The 27663-nt window shown below is 37.6% G+C and overlaps 1 protein-coding gene across 4 annotated transcripts in view; it reads right to left on the reverse strand.

Moving 5' to 3' along the window:
• Positions 1-27663, reverse strand: part of PDE5A (phosphodiesterase 5A) — a 149218-nt gene that overhangs the window by 33408 nt on the left and 88147 nt on the right. For all 4 annotated transcript variants that reach the window (XM_036852451.1, XM_036852448.1, XM_036852450.1 and 1 more), the window contains exons 10-12: positions 19058-19233; positions 15800-15859; positions 2455-2601 (exon numbers count right to left, since the gene is read on the reverse strand). In XM_036852451.1, the coding sequence (XP_036708346.1) occupies positions 2455-2601; positions 15800-15859; positions 19058-19233 (383 nt within the window). The remainder of the gene's footprint in view (positions 1-2454; positions 2602-15799; positions 15860-19057; positions 19234-27663) is intronic.

Raw genomic sequence — 27663 nt, forward strand, 5'->3', positions numbered from 1 at the left:
AATATACTTGGAGCAGACTTGGAAGTGGAGCCGTCCTGTCCATTCAGGGGAGGAATGACACGTAAAAGACAGAAGGTCAAGGAAAACAAGTACAGCACGCGCAGATTTGTTGGAGTAGAGTTGAAGAATCTGCTTCAGAGATCAGCAAGAATTATAGGAGAGTAACTCAAGATTTGGAAGCCAAGCAGAGACATGAAGATCTGACATAACTTTCAGTAGGAAATATTCTTTGTCGGGGCACTTCATGATGCTTAACATCCTCTCTAGCAGTAACATTTTAATTTTATCATCCTAAAATTATATCTGAAATGTACAGTGACAATAATATCTGAAATAAACAAAACAGAAGAGTCGCTAAGGCAGGAAGGCCAACCAGAATAATAGCAATGTTCATGTTGATGTTGGCCGGAATTAGAATAGTAGTTATTCAAACAGAAAAGGAGAGGAGATGAATGAGACATTGAGGAGAAATATCTGCCTAATGGATAAACATTCAAGGAAAGGTAAAAATCAAGACTGTAAGAGAAATTCTCAGTGACTATCTTCATACCCAACACTCAAATGCTATCTAAAAGCTTATGTTTTTAAGAAATAAGAAATAAATCAACTTATATAAGAGTTTCATAAGTAGGTACAAGGATCATATTCCTGTTCTGTCCAGGCCCTTTCAACAGACTCAGCACTAGTGTAAAGTATGGGCGATCTCAGGAATGGAAAGGGATTTGAGTCGCTATCTAGGTTTATAAGTCCCGTGACTGGCAAGAAGCAGAACTGAGATTTGCATTTAGAACTTCTGGCTCTAAATGAGATCTTCATTCCATTAATAGAAAAGGCTTTTTAAAATGAGCCCTATAACCTACAACAGAGAAATCTGATAGGGGAGTATAACCATGGTCAAATTTGGTCTAAGGAAGGGATAACTGACATGTACTCTACACCTGTATATTAATCAAAATATACAAGTGTGCACACATACACATGCATGCAAATAGACAATCTCACAGATGCATGTGTAATTCTCACAGGACTCCCATAGGGGAGGTCATACCACTATTCCCAATTAACAGATTACAAAACTGAGAATGTGAGAGATTAACTGCCCAAAGAAATTAGAGGTAATCACTAGTAGAGCTATGACTCAAAATCCATGAACTTTCTACTCCACCATGCTATGTCAATTTCTTCATTTGTAAAACAGGGACAATAATAACCAAAGAACCTTTCTTGAGAGCTTCTTAAAATAATTAAATGATATGATATCTCTTAATCAACATGCTCTTATAGGAGTGAAATATTACTAGATATTACTAGAGAAGACCAGCTGGTCTTTGTTTTCACCCAAGAATAATATAAACTTCGGTTAAATTAAAGAAGGAACTAGATTCGGGCCCCCAGTAATACCAGAAATGACACCGTATTACCCTTAGCTGTATTAGCCCTCAGTTTTCATGCCTCAGTGAGGCTTTGAGAGCAGGGACGACTTATCACTGAAACGTGTACCTAGCACAGTACAGGATACACTGTTTATTGTTAATGAATTTTCATTTTATGAACGAATGGATTGCTGGATAGTGGAGGCCTTCCAGGTATTTACATTTCCAGATAGGAAATCTGTACAAGGAGACTAGACATTCAACTGACCGGAAAAAAGTAGTTTTAAAGGCAAATTACTGAATTTTTTTTTCATATCGGCCTTTCTATTCTCCCTTATTCTTTGATGAGATACACGTAGCCATTATGAAACAGAATAGAATTCCCTGATATCTCCCAACTGGTATTAGAAGGTACTGATTTCAGTCTTGCTATTTTCTGAGAGGCGAATAAGGTAATCGACGGGGGTTAAAATCAGTTTTCATCTTCACCCCATATGGGTGACCCTGTTTGAACCAAGAGCTTGGCTTCACATCAACCTCTTCACTCCCTCATTTCCAAAGGAGTTCACTCTGTTTTGGTCCTTCTTTCTACTGTGTTATCGTAACCTCCGCAATCAGATCATGTTACTTCCCTGCTTAAAATTCCTCAGTGACTCACCATTGTTTTCAGGATAAAATCCAAATTCCTCTGAATAGTGTACAAGGTTCTACAGGATCTGCTTCTTGGTTGCTTTTCTCACCACTCTCACCCCCTCAACCAGTGCTCCATGCCTCCAACCCCCTCTTTCTGTCCTCCTGCCTTTGCACATCCTGCTCTCATTGTTGGGAATATTCTCCCCTATTCTTCAGCCTGGTGCTTGATACATGTGGGAACCCAATACATGTCTTTTTAATGGCTGATAACTTTTCTTTAAACATCCTGGGTGTGCATTAGGTGACAGTATGTGAATCTCTGAAACTTAAAAATCCTTATTCCATACTAGCATCCAAAACTAATTCTCTTACACACACACACACACACACACACACACACACACACACACACACACACACACTCCAGAGGACATCACCGCATTCCTACCTCATGTTTCATCTGGAAGTTCTGCACAAGGTTGAGGTCAGTGAACATCCGGATTGTGCACAGTGCCGTTTCCAGGTCAGATAGCTCAAAGTCACTGAAGCTGAAGTCGGTGATTTTAAGGGTCTGGGCAGATGGTACCATGGCAGCCTTAGGTAAGGGGAGAAGAAGAAAGTGAAATAAAGCTGTTAGAGCAGCAGTGATTCACAAAGCTTTCTTGCTTTGCTATGGGGAAATAGCACACTGTTTATTTTTTTCCTTTTAATGTCATATACTAGAAATCTTTTAATGTAGAAGTTACTCCTTTTTTTTTTTTTTTTTTTTTAAACTGAGCCACATGTGGGGTGGGTAACTAATATGGTTCCAGGTAGGCCAGGTGGAGGAGAGAGGGTAACTGTACCTAGAAGAGTAGGCAGAACTAAGGACTCCAGTGACCCTGCCCCTTTATACCTCCTCAGTGTTATTCGTTCAACAGATATTTATTGAGTAATTATTGGCCCTGTCCCAGAGGATAAGTGGTGAGCCGGATAATGATAATGTTCTAAGCACTTTACACTTAATTCTCAAGACAACCTTATGAAATCGATGCTCTAGCTCCATTTTTCAAGTGCAGAGACGTGAGCACGGATGAACACTTCCTTACCCATGGAAGCACAGCCAGGTGAGCACTGGAGCCTGGCTTCCAATGCAGACAGACTGTGCTGCTCTCAGATATGACACAATCTCTAATCTAGAGACCAACAGAACCTACTTTACCCAAGCCTGACCACAAGAATCACCTAGGGTGCCTATCAAAAATAGAATTAGTGATTCTGATTCAGTAGGCCTGGGATGGGTTAAGACACTGGGTTTTTGGAGGGGGATCTGTTTTTTAATTACCATCCTCAGTTTTGATTTGTTAGTCATTTAATTGTAGTAAACACTTGCAATTTCTTCAAATACACCTTGCTCTGTTTTTTTTTTTTTTTTTTTAATCAACGTTCCTTTTACCTCCTGCTTCTCCTACTTTCTTTAACTAAAGGACTTCTTTAAGACACAGTTCCCATCCAAAGAAGAGTTAAATGCCCTTCAGAGCTAAGCCCACCTTGGGAATACCTGTTTAATTACACGAAGTTCACTGTAATGTAATTTCTTGTTTATCTGTCTCCTAAGTACACTGCGACTGACAGGTGGGGCTGTACCTTACACATCTTTGTATCCATTGTGTCTACTGATGGATACAGTTTTGATATTTGTTAATATGAGTATTTATTAAATGAATGGAAGGGGAACAATCTTATTCCCTTCACTTAATTTGAGTTATAAGTTCTGGTTTTAAGGTCCCAAAACTTCTTAGGAGGGTAGAGCCCATTAACTTGAGTTAGAAAACTAGCAGACCTGGCAAATGCATTCTAATTTGTTTGGTTTGGTACTGACTATTTTTTTAAAACCACCGAATTTGTTATACTATTTAAAAATTGGGAGAGTTTTAACAATAAAACAGGATTTCTGGCATCTCCTGGAAAATCCGGCCACATTGAGCCCCAATTCCCATGAAGCAATGCTGGCCACAGCCGAGGCCCCCCGGGCTCCCTCATACTGAGCAAAGCTGTCAGGCTTCTCTCCTAGATTTCCTGCCGGGCCCCTGCCGGCATGGGAACTTATAAGAACCCCACTCCTCCATCCCCTTGACTATTCACTCTGCCAGCACTTTAACTGCCTTAGCCAGATGTGGCTGAGATTTACGTGAGGAAAAGAGGCTTTAACTTGGTGTGGGGCAGAGGGAAGAAAACCAGGTTCTTTCCAATGTTTTTTCCTTGATTCCCTCCAAACCCCTTAAGTTTCTTCTGAGAATCTGGTATATCACTTCTCTGCCTTCCCTCCATCTTTTGTGAAGTAAAAAGGTCAATACTACTAAAACCTTATGGAGCAATCTAGAACTTTCCCCTACCAGCCTGAGGGCGCACGCACATTCTCTGCTCATCGGGACCATCTCGTGTTTTACTTACATATACCAGACCTGTTTAAACTTCAAAAGAATGTCACCCTCTTCATACTCCAAACCAAGACTCTTTGCCCAAGCCCAAAATTCACGAGAAAATACGCCTTCTGTTCAGTCAATTGGACAGGCTAATGCGTGGGCTGAACTAGGGAAAGAAAGGAGGGCTGAAAATGCTCCGAGAAAGGGTAGTGCTGTTTACACCAGCCTCCAACGTCGAGACGGAGCAGACAGCTTGAGGGGAACGGGGAAGTGTGGAGGTGGGAGTAGGCCCACCTTTTAACTCAGAGCAGATGACAGCTGCTTCCCTTAAACATTGCACAAGAGAACAGATGTTTGTTCCTTAGGGCATCATTATTCTTAGAGCAGGAAGTTTTCTCTCTTTCCTTCCACAACGGATATTCTAAACACTACGGGATAAAGACGGCCAACATGGCTTGTGCCTCGCTCCATTCTACACTCTAACTCCCGACCGCTCTCTCCTGAGAGCAAAGACGCTTTTCTTCTGCTTGTTCAGCCACGTCACGCCACGACTCAACCTTCCTAAGCTGACCTGGGGGGGTGTGCAGACATTTTCCTTCAGAACCTTGTGGTCAGTGATACAGAGGTTCGGAATTCTTGGGATCGATTGCTAATAAGCCATGAGAAAGTCACACATCATTTAAAGCTCTCGTAAACTGCTTCTCTGACCATCACCAGAGAATTCAACTTTCTGTCTGCCCTGAAAGGGCTTGGGATAAAGGAGACTTTAAGTAAAACATATTGCCTGTCATTCTAACTTACCATTTTATAAAACGAAATAGTCTTCATCTTACTAATAGCAGGGAAAAAAAAATGTGGTATTTCTGGGAGAGGTTATGTATATACAATTCTGGATTTTTATAGCTTCTTTCACTGACCGTTTGATTTGTTAGAATTTGCAAAGTGAGATTTCTGACTTTGTTTTTCTTTGGGGGATAATATAACTTATTGCATCATGATGTTGAAGACAAACAAATAACATATTTTATAGATTCTGTAAAGCTATAAATGTGTATATGTATTATGGTTGACTAATCCAATTCGAACTTCTGGAACTATGATACCACCTAATACTGCACAATACTGCTTATTTCCCCACATGAAAGCACAGTGCCTGTGAATTCTCAGGCAATGGCAATTAGACGTTTTAGTGCTTCATCTGAATATAGTTAAGCCTTTCTAGGGTTGGGAGTTCTAATTTGTGTCAAATTAACCAAATATGGAATATAAAAAATATACAAAGCTCCCTGGGTTAAAGATTCAACCTGGCAAACAGTTTGGTTGTATAAAGTCATTTTTCTTCTGAGTTCTTTAATTATATCTGCCACTCAAACTAATAAAGAAACTAGTTACCTCTCGTGACTCTTTAGAGGAAATTCTTCATTTAAGTCCCTTTTTTATGACTCTTTTTTCTAATGTCTTGATCCCTTTTCACCATTCTTGCAAAAATTAAAAAAAAACAAAACAAAACTCTGGAAGTGAAATTCACTAAGGGTGGAACTGGACATATCCTTGGGAAGAGGACTGGACTGGGTTCAAGGAAGCAGTACTCAGAGCTATAAAAATACTTTGCTCAGTGATCTTTAATTAAAACCAGCTGTTCTGAATACCATCTGACTGATGGGGAGCTATATAATAAATTGATCACCAGCCGGCATTATCCTAGATCAGCTACCACGTTTGCATTTGGCATTAGATAATGATCATAAAAAGAGAAACCTGAGAGCAAGGTGAAGCACATGGTAAAGGAATGTTTGCTATTAGGGGTTCTAGTCCCGATGCCCCACTGACTTTGTCACCCTGAACAAGATGTTCAACCTCTGCCCATTTTCTTACCTGTAAAATGAGGGGGTTGTCTCCAAGGTCTAATTTATCTCTGTGTCCAGAGGACTCCAGGATCTGTAACTGCCTTCTCACTTTGGAATCCAAGGCCACCCTGTGAGTGGCATCTAAATCTTGCCAGTGACCTTCCTGTACAGGCCCCAGCTCCGTCTCTGACTCTCTCACCATTTAAAGTAAATGGATGGTGCTCCTTAGCTGTTCCGGTTATACTATGCTTTTCATGCTTGATTCCTCACACGTGAGAGAAGGGATATTCCACTCCTCCTGGCTTAAACAGAGCACCCTAGCCTCTCATGAGTGCAGAGGAGGGTCAGACTGGGTACGTGGTAGCCTCTATACTTACTGCAATAATGCTCTAAATGAAAAATTGAATTTTTGGAAATTGCCATCATTTGATTTTTTTATGCAAGGCGGGGAGAGGTGTCTCTGTTTTTGCCATTTGTTTTCAAGGTTAATTAACGCTCTCTCTCTCACTTCTGGGCCTCTCTAACTGTTTCTCCTCCTCTGACTAGAATACACCGCCCCCCCCCCAAGTTTTCATATAGCTAGTTCTTTCCCATTTTTTTATGTCTCAGCTGCACCAGAGAAACATTCACTGGTCTGTCTCTGTGGTAGATACTGTAGCAAGACTCCATTAACATAACATCTGTTTCAACCTTTTCCTAGTGAGCCTTCATTTTCTGAAGAGTCAAGAAAGCTCAAAAATATATTTCCCTGACTCCCTTTCAGCTAGGGTTCCAGAAGAAATTTGGTTTCTTCAATGAGGTATACTTGAGTGAGACCTGAATTTCAAACTAACACAGTGCCTACCACACGAGGAACCCGTTTTTCTAAAATGTGGTTCCAGCGGGTGTTATGCAGCTGTGGAGACTTCAGTTCTGGCAGCAGCTTTCTCACTCCCAAACTATGCTGCGATGGTTGATTCCGGAAGGAGATGGCCTAGTGGCTTTCTGATTCTGGCTTACATGAAAGTTTCCAAAGTGAGCCAGATCTCGACACCCACACACAATCTTATCCTGTAGGCTGCTGAATGACGGTGTAGGGTGAAATCACAGGCTTGCCGTATCTCTTATGTGAACATTAGAGCATTGATCAGGAGCAAGTGGGGCACCAAGAATGGAACTGAGACATTTAAGAAGATGTGGATAACTACACATATCCCAAACCATTCACTCCAGAATATGTCTCTACAGTATATAATTGCATGCTGCCTATACTTTACAGTCATAGCTCTTTTTTTCTGATTATAATTATGTAATATTATATAATTAAGGTATACATATAGTCCTTCACTATTCTTTAAAGTTCCAAGAGGACAGAGATTGATTACTTATTGTTATATTTGGAACACCTAATATAATATCCACATAAAATAGGAGATAAATGTGAAGGTATAAATGAAACATTTTTTGTGATCATCAAGCACCTAATCAGTTCTTCATAATATTCAGTTTAATTTGGCAAAGAGCTATAACACAAACATTAGTAATGAACCATGCTGAGTCAGACACGACGGATAAATTATAGACTATGCCTTCTTCTCTTACAGTTCAATTATTCACTTTATTTACTTTTGAAAAATTTTTTATAGCTGAATTCCCTCTTTCATCTGCACAATGAATACTTCGCTACTGTAATTTTAAAAACTCAGCTTCAGCTTGTTTTAAGTGTCATTAAATTTTGATTCATTCACTTGCAAGAACACTGGAAACTCAGGATGGGAAAGCAATGACCAAAAGTTTTCCACTTTTTAGCAGCTCTGGGTAGGACGTTACTTAAAATGGTCAACTCTAGATAACTCCCTTCAAGTAGAGAATTGGTTACACTTCACAAACAAAAGGTTTACATTTATTTTAGAACACATCGTGCTTTTTTCTTCCTACCTGTTTTCCACCTACCTGTTGTTCTTTTTTGGCTAATTAGAAAATGAGTGCATACTTTTGTATGGCTGTTAGCATAACTGACACCATCTTGGGCTCATACAGTTCCTCCTGTCCTTCCACTGACCCTCCCCAGGACTGTACCATATGGTAAATCATTTCTCCGTCATCAAGGGCTTTGTAGTTAATAGATATTTTTAACAATCATTAGGTCCAGGTGGCCTCTATGCTCTGTTAGCTCCAAACAATGATGAAGACCTTCACTGACGAATTCCCAGCGCCCCTGAGACTAGCTACCCATTCATAAATCTTGACTTAGGAATGCACTCCCTGTTTCCAAGCACATACCCGTATACCCTAGATTAACCGTAAAATTGTCCCAGCGGCCCCTCGGTGGTGTGGAGTGCAGCTGTGAATGCTTCCAAATTGTTGTCCATCCGATCCTACCCTGTAAGTTACCCTACAATGAACTGATCCATTGATTGTATGGAGCTGCCTGCCTTGTTTTTCAGTCTCAAGATACCTTCTCAGTTTGGTGGGCACTTTTCATTCCCTCCATCCCCCAACAACTTTCTTGATGGTGCATAATTAGAATGGCTTGGGCAAAAAGGCTTGGAACATGACGGAGAAGATGAAGGCCTCAATGTGGCTCCTACTACATTAGGAGAACTGCTTTTCCTCCCACTATCACCACTACTAATAATAACTGATACATAATAGGCGGGGGAGACATATGTACCAGGAACTCTGGTCACTACAACTCTCTGAGGTAGGTTCTTTCATTATTCTCTTTTTACAAATGAAGAAACTGAGGCTCAGAGAAGTCACAGATTTGCCCGCGATCATGGAGCTGGAATCTGAACCTAGACATCTCTCTCTAGACTCACGTTCTTAACCATCATGCTATATTCATGAAAATGAAAGCTCTATGACCAGTTAGCCGCTGTTTTATTCATTTCATCAACTATTAAATTATTTCTAGCTTCATAATCACTTTAAGAAAAAAGAAAGCATAATCTTGTTGAATGCATTGAAGGATCGTGAATTGTGTTATTTCATGCTAGATTATAGGCTTCCTAAAAGTCTGAATTTTCCAGAATCATTCATTCAGTTATTCAACAAAACATGTAAACCAGGTTCCTGTTAAGCAATCACTAAATAGTAGCTATTATTATTATGACTCAAGAACTAACAGTCTGATGGAGAAGATAGACACACAAAAAATTGAAATATATCGTTTAAGTGCAACAACACAAGGATGCTAATAAGTTTGCGTAAGTGATCCCTAACAACACAATGACAGAGAATGTAAGTACACATTTAACTACCTTTTTTAGTCATTTGTAATAGTTAATTTTATGTCTCCACTTGACTGGCCACAGGGTGCCCAAATGAAACATTATTTCTGGGTGTGTCTGTGAGGGTGTTACTGGATAAGATGAGCATTTGAATCTGTGGACTCAGTAAGGGAGACTGTACTCCCCAACGTGGGAGGGCATCATCCAATCCACTGAGGGCCTGATAGAACAAAAGGTGGAAGAAGGAGGGACGTGCCCCTTGTTGCTTCCTCCAAGCCCGCTGGAATGGGGGTATCTCCTATCTTCTCAGGCGCTGGGCCTGGGATTTCAAGCATCAGCTCCCCTGCTCTCAGGCCTTTAGACTCAACTCAATGACACCGCGGGTTTTCCTGGGCCTCCAGTCTGCAGACAGCAGACTGTGGACTTCTCAGCCCGCACAGGCATGTGAGCCAACTCCTCAGAATCTCTCTCTCTCATTTATGCATATATAAAATCTCCTTCTGGTTCTTTCTCTCTGGAGAATCCTGACTAATAAAGTCACCTATTTTTCTAAAGTCAAAGAGAATCATTCCTGAGCTTTATCAGTACCTTACTTAAGACAAATGACAGCCCTTCTTTTATTCAACTATTTCTTATCATGAAATAAGTCCATTTACACAAAAAAATGGACACACTGGGGTCCCTTTTACACAAGCATGGAAATGAAACTTTATAGGAAATAATACGTTTATAAAATGTATAGTCTCCTTGAAGCCCATAAATCACATGTTCATGGAAAATAATACACTTGGGTAAGGTAAATATAAGGGTCATTTAAAAATTATTGAGTTTCATATTTTTGGTGGATGTCTCATGAAAAAGATTTATATTTAGCCTGTGGCAAAGTCTCTGGTAACCTTGGAAGAAAATAAAGACGTGGCTACACAATTTGCTCAACTGTATAATCTTTACACAAAAAAGGTCACACTTCAATCAAAGGCATTCTGCCTGCCTTAGGTCTGAAGTATCAAATCTCAAGAGCTAAAATAGAAATTACAGAAACAACTCCTAATAGTCAACTCTTAAGAAAAGGCCCTTATTCAGAAAGTTATTTATTAAAATAAGTCTGAAAGAAGGGCAGCCACTGAACTTGGTCTTCCATAAAATGTCAAATTCTTCCAATTAGCCTCAGTGTTTTATGAAGGCATTTTGTTACATTACTCCTTGATGTTTATTCGACACAAATGTTAAGAGGGAAGGAGATTTTCCTCAAGGATCCATTCTTTAAGGAAATTATTTTCAGGAATAAAATTAATGTAGGTGTTTGATGAGTTTATTGGTAGCCACAAGGAGAGATGCTCAGTCAGGTATTTTAAGTTTTCCTTATCAGTCCCCATCACTAGCTTGCCTCTTGGGGCACTCTTTTATGCAGAGCAGTTTGGGTCTGGGTCTTTGAACAAAGCCACGCTGACAGCCATCACATTACACTTTACAGAAGAAGGCTAATGTCTCTCTTCCCCACGTTTAACATGCACAGAAAATGTGTTTTCAAAGAAAAAACCCCACACAATTAGTTTACAAGGCTGTTAGAATATATCTTTCTCTAAGAAGGAAGTGGATCCAAATATGAATGAGAAAGAAACCTACTAATACAAAGAGAGGTGAATATTCCAACTCAGCATGTGGAACCAAATCTTAAAGAGAATAAAGAAGTGAATAAGGCATAGCAGGACTAGATTAGTATATTTTCTTCAATAACTATATCAACATATTTTATTATTTTTCCTTCTTTCTAACATTATATAAATGGATTCCTTTAAATCTCCATAGGGAAGAGGCACAGACTATAAAAAAACTTGAATAATGAGCATAAGGTTTTTCAAAACCATGTAAAGAAGGCACATAATAATGTCAAGATTCCAATAAAATACATATATGCTTATAAGTAAAACTTCAGAGAAAATGTATGACTACAATTGGGACTAATACACTCAGATTTGGTTAGCATCTAATTAGTATATAAGAAGCTCAAGAACAGTGCCACCATACTTTGGAGCTAAGACTACCACTGGAAGTAATCCACTAGTAAAATCAAAGCAAAATAGGTAAGATTTGCTTGTCAGATGAAAGTAGGAAGAATCAAACAGAATCTATTAAATCTTGCAACGTGGAAAAGATATAGCCCAATTCATGTTATAGACGTCTATAAAAATGAATGCATCAACTGACAGTGTACAGGAAGTCCAAAGGACCCAAATTGTTCCAGAGTATTTCTAGCACTTTTTAAGGAAGAAGATGCCTTACTGGACGCCTTGTTGCTACAGTTCAGTGACACTAGTTATCTAGATCATAGGGTCAACTCTTCTTTATTATTATCTGCTCAAAATTTTCCATTTATAATTTGACTATCCATAGAGATTTTCCCCCAAAGTGAAGGAATGTGATGATCATCTTGACATAAGAAAGTGGCTCTATATTCTAACACTGCCTCAGGCAATAGAGATTTGGGTCAGGTATCTGGCTCTGCCCCTTACTGCTGTTACCTGCAGCATTTCACACACATGCCTGATCAAGAGGGTTCACGTGAAGTTTCTGGCTCGGAAAGGTTAAGGTCAAGATGAGGTATAAATTCTGTCCTAGGAAATCCTGCCTAAGTGGCCAGCTTTTCCCTCTCTCTCTATTTTGATACAGAAGACCTTTCAGGATCACAACAGGGTCTCAGTTTGCTCTGAGATACATTACGTGTGATTAAAGAAACTGCTATAAAGCAGAAGCTGTAGGGACTGGAACTGAATCAGCACTGACTCCATGACAAAACTGAGAAGTTTATTTTAAAAAACTAAACTCTAAAACGTATTTATTTACTGTTCTTCCAGCAAGAGAAGGCAGAAAAGGCAATCAATCAATCAAATATTCAGTTATTTGTAATACATAAACATTTATTTCATTCTGATATCTTAACTAACAACTTTCTAATAACCATAACCAGGTCAGCTGGGGTCCTTTTATTTTTATCTCAGTAACTTGTAAGGATCATTAAAAGGTATATGGCAAAATGCTTGTTTAAGGCCCTATTTCTGCTACACCCAATTTTAAGCCAAAAGAAAATAAGATTAAAAATGGGATAAAAACTCAAGTTAAGCAAGGGAAAAAAAGGATTCTGAATTTCCTATCAACTTTGTTATACTTTTGTTATGACTAAAAAACTTTTCTGAACATAGGCATAAATATTTAGTATACTTAAGCACGTTATTTATTTCTTTTAAGAACTGATTTCTAAAAATAAAAATTGAGAAGCATTTGACAGCTTTTCAATTTATTTTGGGTTTTAAATTGAGATAAACCATCAGACACATGACTAAGACAGCAATTTTGGTAATTTCTGGATGATGCAGACACCTGTGTATTTGGGGCTGCAAAGGAATTTTTATTAGGATGATAGAAAACAGAATTGAAATCAGTTGCTGAATTCCAACCAATTCAAATGAATTATTTGACCTACAAGCTATGTTATCCTAAATTTCTCAACGCAGCTGCCAGAAATCTGTTTTCCAAATGGAACAACAGATGGTTTTGAACAATACTGCAATATAGCAATTCTCAGTTTTTCCAAAGTGTTTTTCTCTTGTTAAAATTATTAACATAATTGAGAAAATAATTTTCAAATTTTTCTGAAAGACTATGCTATTTTCAAAGAAAAAAGCGAAGTTTAATATCCTAATGGATTTTTTAAGCATTATCTTTAGAAATGACTCTATTTGCTAGTTTTTATTTATCTAAAACAACAAAGTGTACCCTTGCCCTCATTTTAGAGCTAACTTAATAATCCCACAAAGCCTGCAAGCACTTCAAAATGTATCTCTCCATGTGATCATTTCCAGCTCACAGTATGCAGTTAGTTCAAAACTTTATCACTCTACGAGGATTAGACAAACGGGCAATTAAGCCTGATGTGAGAGATACTTTAAACCTCTAAATCTTTGTAAATAATTGAAAAACTTCTCATTCCTTCAAACATCACCGTGAACAAAAGAAATACAGCCAATTCAAATGAGGCTAACCCCTAGAGAAGCTGAATCTTTCAGATGAAATCATCTCAAGTTCCTTCAACTGTTCTTGGCAGATGACTCAGCTTCCTACTCAGTGATTTAATCAAGAACATCTATAAGTCCTGATTCTCTTTCCTTCTTTCCTAGCTCATTCTCTTCAGTGCTGTGCAATGACGTGTGGGCTTTGGGGCTGGACTGCCTGGATTTAGTCCTGGCGCCATCACTCACGATCTGGGAGATCCCGAGTAGGACAATCTAAACTCTCTCAACCTCAAATTCCATTTTCAAAATGCTAATACTGACCTTATAGGATGGCTGTGGATTTAATACACTTAAGTTAACACACAAAGAACTTCAAACATGCCAGGTATATGGTAAGTGCTCAATTAAGTGTAGCTATTATTATTTACTATTACTATTATTATTATACCTTTTCTCTCGTCTTGGCCAAAGAAATGTCTCTTTAATACCTAGGCCACTTCAAGGTCCAGACCTCTTTCAGTTTCTTGAAAGAAACTGACTAAATTTCTTAGTCTCACACTCACCCTGGACCTTATGCCTTTGTCCAAGAACGTGCTGGCTTTCCTGCTTGTGAGCAAACCCTGCTCACAAACACAAAACAAAACAAGTAAAGAACTTCACATGATGCAGCCAACACCCGTCTTAGCTATTTCACTCTCTCTTTCATACAAACCATATTTTAAAAAATAGTCTGTATTCATTTCCTCCATTTTCTCACCATTTACTCAATACCCTTTGCAGTTTCACTCCTGAAGTTGCCTTCTAAACAATCACCTAATCACTGAATCCAGCAGCCTTCTCAGTCCTATTTCTCATCCTTCCTATAACAACTGATGGGATCTCCTTTCTTGTAAAAACTGTTCTACTGGCCTTCTGTGCCACTGCCCTAGCCTAAACCTTCCTCCCAGTTTAACTCCCACTTCTCTGCTTTAGCTGGTTTCTTTCCCTACACCTTCCATCTAAACCTATACCCACAAGAGTTCTGCCCGCAACCTTGCACATCTTCCTGCACTCTCCCCAACTTGCTCCATTCCCATTGTTTCACTACCATGGGACTCCCCCAGATCCCATGATTTAACTTCCAAATCACCGCCTCTAGTTCTGCCCACCGGCCCCTCCCCACTCTAGACCTGCCCTTCCTGGTTGTTGAAGATGTCTATTTGGTTGTTCACTTACCTCAAACTTACCATGTTCTAAATCAAATCTATCCGTTTTCCTTCTTAATATTTCCACTTTTGTTAATGAATGGAATGACCATTCTCCGAATTACCAAGGTCAGAACATCTGAATCATCTTTAGCCTCCTCTCTCCCTAACAGCCCATCACAGATAGGACAGTGATTATATGCATGCCTTCTGGAGAAAGACAGTGTGAGTTTGTATCCTGACTCTCCACTTCCTGCCACTGCGACCGTGAGCAAGTCCCTTTCTTCACAGCACAGCTGCCCCGTTTACATGAGAAAATGTATGTAAGGGCACGGAGGGTGAACATTTGGCAAGCCATGGTGATGACGACAAAGAAAAAGAATCTCAATGATCTCAATGACCCTTCTCATTCCTTACGTGACTCTCATCACATCTCATATAGACTTTATGTTGTCTCAAGTAAATTTAAACTCAGAGGGTCAGTCTTGGTTGTCAATGTGTAAGTGCCTCGAATTTTCATTAATCTCATCCAAGGCAATCTCAGTCAAGACCTAGAACACGTGACATTCCACTTACATATCAATGTGGTTTTCTCTCATAGTATCCTAAATAAGAATGTAGTGAGAATTCAGGAACTGACCTCATTTGAACCCAATTTCAAATAACATTCTGTAAGCCATATGGTCAGAAATTAAAATCACTCTCAATTCTTAATAACACAGAGTACATTATCAGTTACAAGCTATAAAATCTTTGTTGTTATTACTCTAACCAACCAACCACCTTGCAGTCGCCTGTCCACACTTCCCCATGAACTGAAAACTAAATTTAATTTTGGTTTAAGAAAGATGTAAAGATTATAACAATTATTGGAAAAATATCAGAATCATATAATGTATTACAAAATCAATACGATGCTATCCTTTGCTCTGTGTTATCAGTGAGTTTCTAGCCCTGCAAGAAAGTAGATTTGATTAGATATTTTTATAAATGTCCATATAAATATTTACCACATTTAATTAAATGTCTAGGGGACCATTACCAGTAGAAGCAGTTGTCCTGAGAGAAGCATATTTATGTATTAATTAGATGCCTCTAGTTAGTCATTTCTACCAAGAAAGAGGAGGAGGATTACCGCTAAGGATTGGAGCTCTCTTGTTTCTTCCTCTGCAGCTGAAGCATGATATGACAGAACCTACAGGGCGAGAAAAGAAGGAATGCAGGTTATACAAGAGAGGACTACCAAACATAGACCACAATTTCAAGCCTGAGATTCTGCTAAAACTTCCTGCAGAGACAGCTAGACTCCTCAGAACATCATATCTTGTTTGCTGCTTTCTTCAACAGAGAGAAAATCCCAGACTTTGATTCAAATGCTTATTACGGAAACAGAAAGTTATACTCCCTATGTTCAAAGAAAACTGTCACTTTTCCTCTGACATTGTTGATATAACAAACACATTATTTATAAGCCACACTATTAGGTCAAACTTGGCAGAAAATTTTGGGTCACTTTCTTTTAAAAAAAACTGACTTTAGTTATTTTTACTTGTGTACAGAATCAAGATAAAAGACCTTTGCATAAACTGACATTTTAACATTGATATTTGGAAAGAAAGTAGTCTAGAAGTGGCTCTCAGATGAAGCGTGTAACCACTGGAGAATTCATAAGGAAAAACTGCACAGCGGAGATATAATGTCACACAGATTCAAGGATCCTTTTACACTCATAGGATTCAAGAACTGAGGAGAGTAGGGCTGGTCTATAAGTCTATTCATTAACAGCTGAGGACACCTAGGCTCAGGGATCCCCATGACTTGGCTGTGAGCTCACACCCAGTGAGAAGACAAGAGGGCCTAGAACCCAGCTTTCAACTCCCAATCTAGTACACTTCCCATCGCCCTAGTGAGTTAAGTTGTAAGAAGATGGTAAGGCAGGTTTACTATCTTCTTATAACTTAACATGAGAATCATTCATTCCCATTTTCAAAAGTGATAACTTCTAAGTAATGGAATAATATTTTAGACATTCTTTTAAACCAAGGTAGTGATTGCATTTTAAATTGTCTATCATATTTTAAAAATACATTTTTAAAACTTCATTTTTGACAGAGTCAACACAGATTTACTAAAATCCCTCAAAGTTTTAGAATCAGTGATAAAAAGGTATCCCATGTTCAGACTTTAAATGGTGAGCCAAGTAATTCAGCAGCCCAAACTAGTTTTCCTTGAACTAGTTTTTAAAATTTTAAGCAATTCAAAATCTAAAGCCAAATGGTATATACATCTACTATCTTGTGATTCAGAACGTTATAATACTATGATACACCTGATTTGTCTTAGTGTTTGAACCATTAATCACTAGGAAACCTCAGGAACCCTGGAGTTGCTGTCTCCTGCTCCTGTGAAATTGACAGGTCACAGCTAAGCTGCTGCTGACACCACAGAGGCGGTTTGTTGAGAAAGGCTGAGACTCTGACCATGAATTAGTCTAATATAAATCAGTGCAATGCAACATGGATAAGTGAATAAAGGAATAACATGACATTCTAAGTTAAAAAAAATTAATTTCATCACACACTGAAGATAAAAATAGCACCTTACTCATAGCGTTGTATGGATTAATTTTGTTAACACAAGTGAGAACACAGAGTAAGCATTTGATAAAGGTTAGCTATTATTGTTGTTGTTTCACTGTCATTATAATGATGTTTTCCAGGTCAAAATAATTCCCTGTCATAAGAAAACATGAGGGGTTTATGTCCCTAGCTTTTATCCAATACCTCAGAAGAAAAAATTTTTTCAAGGTTAAACCTGTGATTGTACATATACCTTCCTATAATGAATTGAAAAATGTATATATTAAGTGAAAGCCTAATTACTCATATATTTAACTGAAGTAAAACTATAGTGTAAAAATAGAAATAAATCTCAATCAGGAAAATATTCAGAGATTTTGAACAAAATGATATGATATGTGGGATTTGCTTCAAAATAATCAATGGATTAATAGGGAAGAAGAGTGCAGAGAAGTGAGCAAGGGTATGGATGGAATAATAGTAGCCATAGGTCAATAATTACTGAAGACAGCTAATGAACACATGGGGGCTCATTAAGCTATTCTCTCTACTTTAGCATTATGTTTGAAATTTTCCAAATAGGAAGTTTTTTAAAAGTTTAAAAAAAATTGATAGCTGGCTTAGATTCAATTCTTCAGTGCAAAGCCATGGAAACAGTAAAAAAAAATTCGCTTAAAAATTGTATATACACATGCACACAAACGTACATATATGTACATGTGTGCATATATGTAATTTGAAATATATGTATATTTGTTTGTATATATACACACACATACATATGTGTGTGTGTATTTGAAACAGATTTCTACTGGTTTCTAATCCAAGGTCTCTTATGTAACACTATAGCAAAACTATTAGTGTTATATATTCACATTAGAAAGTAAAGCATACCATCTTGGTTATTGGTAAATCTTGACTTATATATCTTTCTAGCTCTTTAGGTTAGGTATCTATTTATTAGGGGTTGGAGGAAAAGTTAATGATCCATATCCCAAACATTGATTTCCACTGATCTCTACTAGCTAAGAGTAGGCAAACACTAAAGTATATTTCACACCAGTGTATGAAGGACTAAGTAATGCCCTTTATGAAGTCTATTTCCCTAAATTGGTCTATGATGTAAGAAATTTCCATGTTACACGAAGTGAACATCTTCAGGCAGTTAGTGAAATACATCTGGAAAGGGCTGGCCCACTTGGGTAGGCTTGTCCTGCTTGGGAGGGAGTCTGCCTGAGGTCAGTGCCCCAACCCAGTGGTTCACATTCAGAATCACCTGGGGGAGCTCTGTAATAATGTAGATTCCCAGCCTCTACCCAAGACTTATTGAATCAGAATTTTAGAAGTGGGATCCACACATCTGTAATTTGAAAGACTTTCACTTTTCCTCATTTCTGATTCTGAGTGCTTAGGATTTCTGTTTTTGTTTTTTAAAACGTGTGAATACAACTGCTCACAAGGAGAGATGGGGAGGCTCAGGCAATGGGGAAGGGACAGACGGGGTGCAGTGGCAGTAGACATCTGTGTGAATGGATTATTAAGGTCAAGGACTGCTTTTGGCCGAAAAAGCAGAGGACTGAAGGGACCAATGGCTGGAGCTTTGGTTTGGTCATAAGACCCTTGACAAGTTTCTAAAATATTCTGGGTCTCATTTCCTTAGCTGTTTAAATGAGGAGAGAAGGATCTGATCATCTAAAGCACATGACTGTCGTAAAGATACAGTGATATAACAGACACCAAGAGCTGTTACAGGGAGAGGTGTAAGTTGAGAGTTTGGCCATAGAGACTGAGAAGTCCTGTAAGTGTCAGCCCACCTCTAATGTGACCATCTGCTTGGCCATAGCTCTCTCCACTGCTTCGTACATCTGTGTGTTCTGGATCCCCAAGCCACAAAAGATGACAAAAGCTTCCAGAAACTGTTCATCATTTCGGTTGAAAGGCTTAACTTTGCCAGTGGTCTCCTCCATCTTATTAACAAGTTGGCAAACCCCTGTAACAATCCAAGAAATCAAGCAAATGTTACTATTCATCGTCACAGTTCTCACTGACTTTAAGACCCCCCCGCCCCCGGCAAGACTGTCTTATACTTTTCTCTTAGGAATGCTTGGTATCTCCAAATAAGCAAATGAATCCTCACAAATATAAGCTAGAAAAGTCATCTGAATCAATTTACATGAGAACTTGTTTCACATAGTCCTAAATGTATGTTGTCTGTGTTCAAAAAATCCTAGAGTACTATTTTCTTCCAGACTCGGTCGCAAATTTCAGATCAGCTGAGTCCCCAAAGACAATTTGTCCTTTGGAGACTAATTGGATTTTTGTACATTTGCCAAGAGAGCAATTTTGATGCACATTAGAATTTTGGGTCACACAGACTGCCTTTCCTTACTGAGAAACCAGAAGTTAAAAAACAGTTACATACAAAATAGAATGTAGGAAACAGACAATTCATATAGACAGTCTCCAGTTTCAAATATGCACCTCTGCATCCAGGAGAATATTTCCAATCATTTTTTGATACTGCAAATAAATGCACATAGAAATGACTATTTAGTTAGAAATAAAAGCAGAACTAATCTTTGGAGACAATCATAACCTAACCTCCCAAATCCTGGCCTTTCTTAGAAAGTCAAACACGTAGTCGATATGAATGGAAGATTACATCAAATCTTTATTGAACTAGTTGTTCTATGGGACTCTGAGCCTAGTGGTCTCTGTGAGGAGTTTGATGACCTCCTACCTCTGGGTTAAAGTCCTCATCTCTTCTGTCTCTGCATATGTAATATAGACTTCCATCATGTGCATGTAGGTACAGTGCTTTAATACACACATGAACCCTAGTCTGCACAGTTTACACTGTGAGGAACGTGTGCCCATGCCCATTTTACAGATGAAGAAACTGAGTCTCAGGAAGGTTAAGTCATATGCTCCAGGTCACTTAGCTAGTATGCTTACGTCTAAAATTGAAACCCCAGCTCAGCCTAGCCCCAAAGGCTAGTTTATTACCACACTGCTGCTCTGTGCCTTTTTACCCCCATCAGATCATTGCTAGCAGCTCCCTGACTGCATTTTGCTCGCCCACACCTTTGCCTATTCTTTTCCGCTGGCCTGTACTGCTCCCCACTGCTCTCTTTCCTGTTGTCCAATAGATCCCTACATGCCCTTCACAGCGAGCTCCCAGAGGCCTCCCACTTCCGGGTGAGGCAGGCACTTCTCCTTTCTATCCCCTTAACTTTATCATTTGGAGTATCATGGGGGATTTTATTCTGTCTTTCTTTCTAGACGTACATATCTTGGGCTTAGAGATTTTATTTTTTCAGTTCCACTTCCTCAGCCAGCAATGCCTGGCATATAGCAGGACTCAAAAAATGTTTACTGAGTTAAAGAAAGAATGCAGGACTGCGGCTCTGACCCAAACCACTTTCCCATGAAGACTATATTCTGTTATCTCTTATTTTTCCTGTAGCACAAAAGGATCTCACAGTGTCCGTGGTGATGCATGGCTGCACATGAAATCCCTTTATTACCACTGGTGTGCACTTTATTTTTAACCCTACAAATTATCTGTATGCTCATGTTGCTCTTTCTTGTTTGTGGGAGTTTTTCTACTTTAGACAGTAAAGGCGTCCTTATCTATCTGTATTAGTACTGCAGAGATTACTTCTCTAACACATTCCGTTATCAAGAAAAATGTTAAGCAAGACATAATGAATCTGGACACTGCAAGTAAGAACCGTGAGTAAATATGGCAGTCGGCATTCATTATCTTAAAAGACCATGTCCCATGTACGGTAAGCACGCCTGGGTTATGTCCTCCAACCTTTGTGAATCCCCAAATTATAAATATGGAACTGTTTATATGGGCTTCTGGCTATCTCCCAAATCACGTTTTCTTGAGGGTCACGCAGTCTGTGCCTTATCCTCACATCACAATGTAACTGCCTTTCAATTTTTACTAAAGTTTTCTCCTAGTTGATGACCATTTTTCATAATCAAGATTTTTCTTTTTATCACTGCATAAGATTGATTGCATGTATGGGAAGGAAAAGACAACCCGGAGGGGTTGAGACATGGCCATCAGGCAGTCTGCTGGGCCTGGGACCGAGGTAAGGAACTCTTTCCTGGACAGCGGTTCAAACCTGGGCCTTGGCCAACAGTCATTGAATGAATATATTAAGCGGTATTAACTAATACCTCAGGAATTGAAAGGTACTAAAATGGCATGTTAAGTGTACAAGTAGGAAGAGTTGGCTGTAACAACCACAGCTCAGGGCAGAACAGCTAAAGTGTGTCTGTGTCACAATCCACCTCTATAGATACAGACACGCAGACACAGAGTTACGCTCAGGGCAAGGAAAGGGGTGAAGACAAATTACCCCTTTAGGAATATAATTTAATTCTTCTTTGAAAGCAGTCACATTTATACAGCATTCAAGACAATCCTGTTGATCTCTTTACACCCTTCATAAAATTTAATTCTATCAAACAAAAGTACCCAAGTCGGAAAAACAAAAAAAAAGCTCTGAAGAAGAAAAAGGTTCATAACAAACAAATAGGGTTCTTTGAGAAAATGTAAAGCTTGGGCCTGTTTACAGATAGTTTTCACAACTTATTCATTAAAGATCTGGAAGAGTGGATAAAGAGTACAATAATGAAATTTAAAACTGGTCATTTGAAATGCCACATCTACTAGCAAGCCATATAAAATCAGAATCACTTATATATAAAAACAAAGTAGTTATTGCAGAACCAAAAATAAAACAAAATCACTCAACAAAAACCAATAACTATATACAAAAATAAAATAAAACATTCAAAAATATATTAGGAGAAAACCAAGAAGTAGTACAGTTAGATAGTAAAATATCAGTGTTAATATTATTAGAGTTCACAAAGTACTTGTACAGACATTATTTCACACGGTCATCACAGCAGCCCTGATAGCTAGTTGGCACTGAAGGCATCTCTGGAAATTATGCTGAAGGGACTAGACAGTTTCTAAACACAAACTTGTTTCCTTTTCTATAATTCCAGGGATCAGATGTTGTTACCAACCACAGTTTTCCTTCTGGCCTCTTGGCAGAGCAGGGGGTCAATTCTTATATCCTGCTTGTGGTCTCCTGTCCTCTCTCCTGCACAACATGGGCTCCAAAATTAGCATCCTGTCTTGTTAATGTGTAAGACTTACCCTTATACCCTTGTCACCTACCTTGCAAATAATTTTTTCGCACTTGTTATTTGTCAATTGTCTTAACTTAGGGAGTTTTTTGGTTGTAGAAAAGATTTCATTTCTCAAGTAACTAAAACAGTTATCTTTTAAGTTTTCAACTATAGTGTCTTGCTTTTAAAAGAAGCTTCCCCATTTTAAAATCACATACAAACCTATATTTTCCTCTGGCACATTTACAGATTCATTCTATCACATTTAATCTTTTAATTCTACTTAATTTTTTCCCTAAATTGCTACTGGATTCTTGCAAAACTTAAATAGTTATCCATTCTTTAATAATTTGAATTGTCACCTTAAATAATAAATTCATACTTATTTCAACTATGTACTTTTTTCACATTTAAATGTTATGAAATCAGTATGCATCCTAATCAATTGCTTGTCATGATGTAATTGAAATCATTTTTTTCTTTCTTAAAGATACATAAAATGGTGTGTTTCAACCAATGGTATCTTAGAAACAATGAAATATACCCTATTATGCACAATAACACAACTGTTATATCAGACTTGGGTCTGCATTTAGACTTTCCATTGTGTTCCATCAATCTTGCCATCTCTTCTAGCACACACATAATACTTTTAATAATGTTACTTATACAGCATTATTTTAATTTCTGACAAGGCAATTCTCTATCCATCCACTCTGATTATTTGATTATTTTTATGCTATTCTTCCAGATGAATTTCATATATGTTGGTCAAGAATTCCTCTACCCCCTGAAAAAAAAATCTTATGAGGACATGTATTAAAATTGATATAAATCTGATCTGCAAAAAGATAACATCTTAAATAATAGATTATTATCATCAGGAAATGTTATATCAGTTCACTTACTTAAAGATAACTTAAAGATTTTCAAGTTATCTAGTAGACTTTTATAGTTTTCCTCATATAGATGTTCCTATTTCTGACCAAGTTTATTCCTTGTTACTATTGTAAACGGGATGCTTTTTCCATTATTATTTTCTAAAAAATTTGTCTTGGCATGTAAGAAAGTTATTTTCTTTTAATAATTTGATAGCCAGGAACTTCTGCAACTCTCATTTTAGATAGGTACTTTCAGCTGATTCTTTTAGGTTTTTTCATTCAACAATCATTATCATTTTGTAAGTTATTTTGCCTTTTCCTTTTCCATGCCTCACCTTATTTCATCCTTTCCTGTCCCCTCATTGCTTTGGTAAGAATTTACTTTGGTAAATAGCTGTTTTTGTTTTTGTTTTTTTTTTTTTTTTTTTAGTGACTTTAAAAATATAACTTTCTCAACTACTTCTATGAAAAAAAAATTTAACATCTTAAACATCATTTAAAATTTAACAAAAAAAAATTTAACATTATATTGGCGTATAATTGCTTTACAATGTTGTGTTAGTTTCTGCTGTATAACAAAGTGAATCAGCTATATGTATACATATATCCCCATATCCCCTCCCTCTTGCGTCTCCCTCCCACCCTCCCTATCCCACTCCTCTAGGTGGTCACAAAGTACCGAGCTGACCTCCCTGTGCTATGCGGCTGCTTCCCACTAGCTATCTGTTTTACATTTGGTAGTGTATATATGTCAATGCTACTCTCTCACTTCGTCCCAGCTTACCCTTCCCCCTCCCCACGTGCTCCAGTCCACTCTCTACGTCTGCATCTTTATTCCTGTCCTGCCCCTAAGTTCGTCAGAACCTTTTTTTTTTTTTTAGATTCCATATATATGTGTTAGCATACGGTATTCGTTTTTCTCTTTCTGACTTACTTCACTCTGTATGACAGACTCTAGGTCCATCCACCTCACTACAAATAACTCCATTTTGTTTCCTTTTATGGCTGAGTAATACTCCATTGTATATATGTGCCACATCTTCTTTATCCATTCATCTGTTGATAGACACTTAGGTTGCTTCCATGACCTGGCTATTGTACCTAGTGCTGCAATGAACATTGGGGTGCATGTGTCCTTTTGAATTATGGTTTTCTCAGGGTATATGCCCAGTAGTGGGATGGCTGGGTCATACGGTAGTTCTATTTTTCGGTTTTTAAGGAACCTCCATACCATTCTCCATAGTGGCTGTATCGATTTACATTCCCACCAACAGTGCAAGAGAGTTCCCTTTTCTCCACACCCTTTTCTATGAAAAATTTTAAACTCTCCTTGAGTTAGTATTGGTTATTACCAATTTTTATAGAATTTCTCCATTTCATCAAAACATTTTTTTTTGGTACATTGTATTATCTAACATCTTTTAAAGTTCCTTCTGTATCTGTAATTACATTTCCTTTCTCATTCCTATTTGTGTTTCTTTTATTTCCCTCATTATCTGTGTTGGAGGTTTGTTTATTATTATTGTGTTTGCCCATTATCTCTTGTTTTACTATCCCCTCTCATTTCATAAATTTATCTTTTCAATTTCTTTCCTCTGCTTGCTTTCTTCCTATTTATTTGTTTACTTTGGGGGCAGCATAGAGGGTGAGAAAGAGAAAGGTGCTGTCTTTCTAATTTCTTCAGTTGAACACTTAGTTCAAATAACTTCATTATGTCCTAATTAATAATGGCAAAATATTTAAAGCTATATAACTCCTATATATATAGCTTTGACCTTGTACCTTGAGTTTTTATGTTAAATTGATACAACCACTAATTTTCTAAAATGCTACAGTTTCATTTTGACTTTTGATTTCTTCTTTGTCATTTGGGAGAATGTTTTTCAGTGTCTAAGTGAGCTTTTTCCTTCCAATTTATCCTTTTATTACACATTTCTAGTTTTAACGCACTGTGATCCATGACAGTGGTTGTCAATTCTACTTTTCAGAAATGACTAAGTTTGTGTTGTATGTGTGTGTATCACTAATATTTGTAAATTTCTGATGAATATTTGATAGGAATTTGTGTTTTTAAATTATGAAATATAAAAGTAAATGTTTATATGCCAATTAAATCCATTTCATTTTCTGTATTAATCAATTCTAATGTTTCCTTATATTTTCCTGTACTTTAACATTCTATGAAAAGGGTACTAAAGACTCTCACTATGACCACCATTTTGTCCATTTCTCCTTGTATTTGTAACAGCTTTGGTTTTTGTATGTCAATGATGTTATTTAGTTTATAGAAGAATTTATGAAAATTAAACTTTCCTCTGTGAATTTAACTTAATCAATGCAAAGTGATTCTGTATAGTATATGTTTTTACGTTAAAATTTACGTTGTCTGATATTGATATTGTTATCTCTACTCAAATTTTTCCCATTCTGTGTAAAATGTGTTCTTACAAATAGTATATTCTTCCTATCTTCTAGAAATTCCTCAATGTTTCTGGTCCAATAAAGGTAAGCGTCTCTGTTTTCCAGGGCTACTATGAGGTTTCTCTTATTTTTCCATTTCTTCAATCAATTCTTGAAACTATAATCCTTATATTTATTTTTATTTTATAGATTTTCACTTTTATAATTTCAAGCTATAATCTCCTAGTTTTATTTTTTTCTCATTTTCTTTCCATTATTACTGCCCCTACAGCCTTATTTCCTGGCACTTATCACTAATCATAATTAACAATTCTTTAATTGGGAAAAAACTGTATACTTTAAGCAATATAAGCAGTATGTACCATGGATGACACTGCACAGTGTAATTTTATTTGCATTAGGAAAATCCTAGCAAATATTTTTAAAAACAAATGAATAGTTTGTGATATTGCCAAATGATATAATTTAATATGAAAAATAAAATTAAGAAGTCAAATTTAAACTTACATAATTTTACAATATTTACTTATGTCTTGGGATCATATTGCAACACATAGATGAGCAGAGCATTAGGACGGTAATCAGTTTAGAAAATATATTCAGTAAGAAATACATATTCCTCTCTCATACTTCACTGTCAAACAACGTGTGGTATAACACTATGATTTTTATTACATTTTCACTAAAAAAAAAAAAGGAGAGATGAAAATGTAAGCTATTTAAAGTGGAGATGTTCTCAACAATATTTTTTGGATGGGAATGGAACTAATTTCTTCAAAATATGCCCTGAAATTGACATGGAAAATAGGCATAAGAATTTCTAGTAAATATGATATGAGAAAAAGGCAAACTTAGTCTAATAAATAGGGGAAATAATTGGTTAAAATAAGTGAATTTGAATGAGGAAGTATTTTCTTAATAGTGTTGAAAACAAAGTGGTGGAAACACTCTGTGTTAGCCAGAGCACTGAGAAAACATCTGATATGAAAAAATACCTCAGGGAATACATTTGGTGATACAACAGGCCCCGTACTGGTCTAATGTCTATAATTTCATCTAATTGTCAGTAATGGGAAAAAAAAAAGAAGGGAAAGAAGATTACCAAAAACACATGGGCCCGTCTGTCTTTCTGTATGGAACTCTGTGGGGATTCTGTATTAGAATTACATACTAGCAGAATCTGGTCTGTGACATGTAAGAAAAATTATCTACGGCCATGATGTTTTCCATGCTGCATCTGTGAGTACAAAGTATAGTCGAGAATTCAAATTCTCTGTTTTGTCACACTTATAAAGACAGCAGGGAACACTGGAAATTTTCCCTCTTGAAATTAACCTGAACCCCCCCAAGAAACCCCACCAGGGAAATCATTTTTTCTTTCTTTCTTTTTATTGGCAGGGAATTTTTCCTTTCCAAAGACAACATTTACTTACTTTTGACTCTGTTATCAAGCAGCGTGACACAAAATGTACGCCAAGAGAAGTCTGATTATTTCAACTGGTATTTCTTTCTTTGTTCACTTGTCTGAAACAGTGACAGGAACACAGAATATGGATTCTGAAGGGATCTGAAAGGTTAGTTAGTTGAATAATGTGCCCATAACCTTTTTTTTTTTTTAATAAATTTATTTATTTATTTATTTACTTATTTATGGCTGCGTTGGGTCTTCATTGCTGCGTTCAGGCTTTCTCTATTGCGGCGAGCGGGGGCTGCTCTTCCTTGAGGTGCGTGGGCTTCTCACTGTGGTGGCTTCTCGTGTTGTGGAGCACGGGCCCTAGGTGTGTGGGCTTCAGTAGTCGTGGCACATGGGCTCAGTAGTTGTGGCTCGCGGGGTCTAGAGCACAGGCTCAGTAGTTGTGGCGCACGGGCTTAGTAGCTCCGCAGCATGTGGGATCTTTCTGGACCAGGGCTCAAAGCCCATAACCTTTTAAATGCTTAAAGAGAGAGTGGAGCCAGCC

The sequence above is a fragment of the Balaenoptera musculus genome, chromosome 5, assembly GCF_009873245.2.
Source record: "Balaenoptera musculus isolate JJ_BM4_2016_0621 chromosome 5, mBalMus1.pri.v3, whole genome shotgun sequence".
NCBI classification, from domain to species: Eukaryota; Metazoa; Chordata; class Mammalia; order Artiodactyla; family Balaenopteridae; genus Balaenoptera; species Balaenoptera musculus.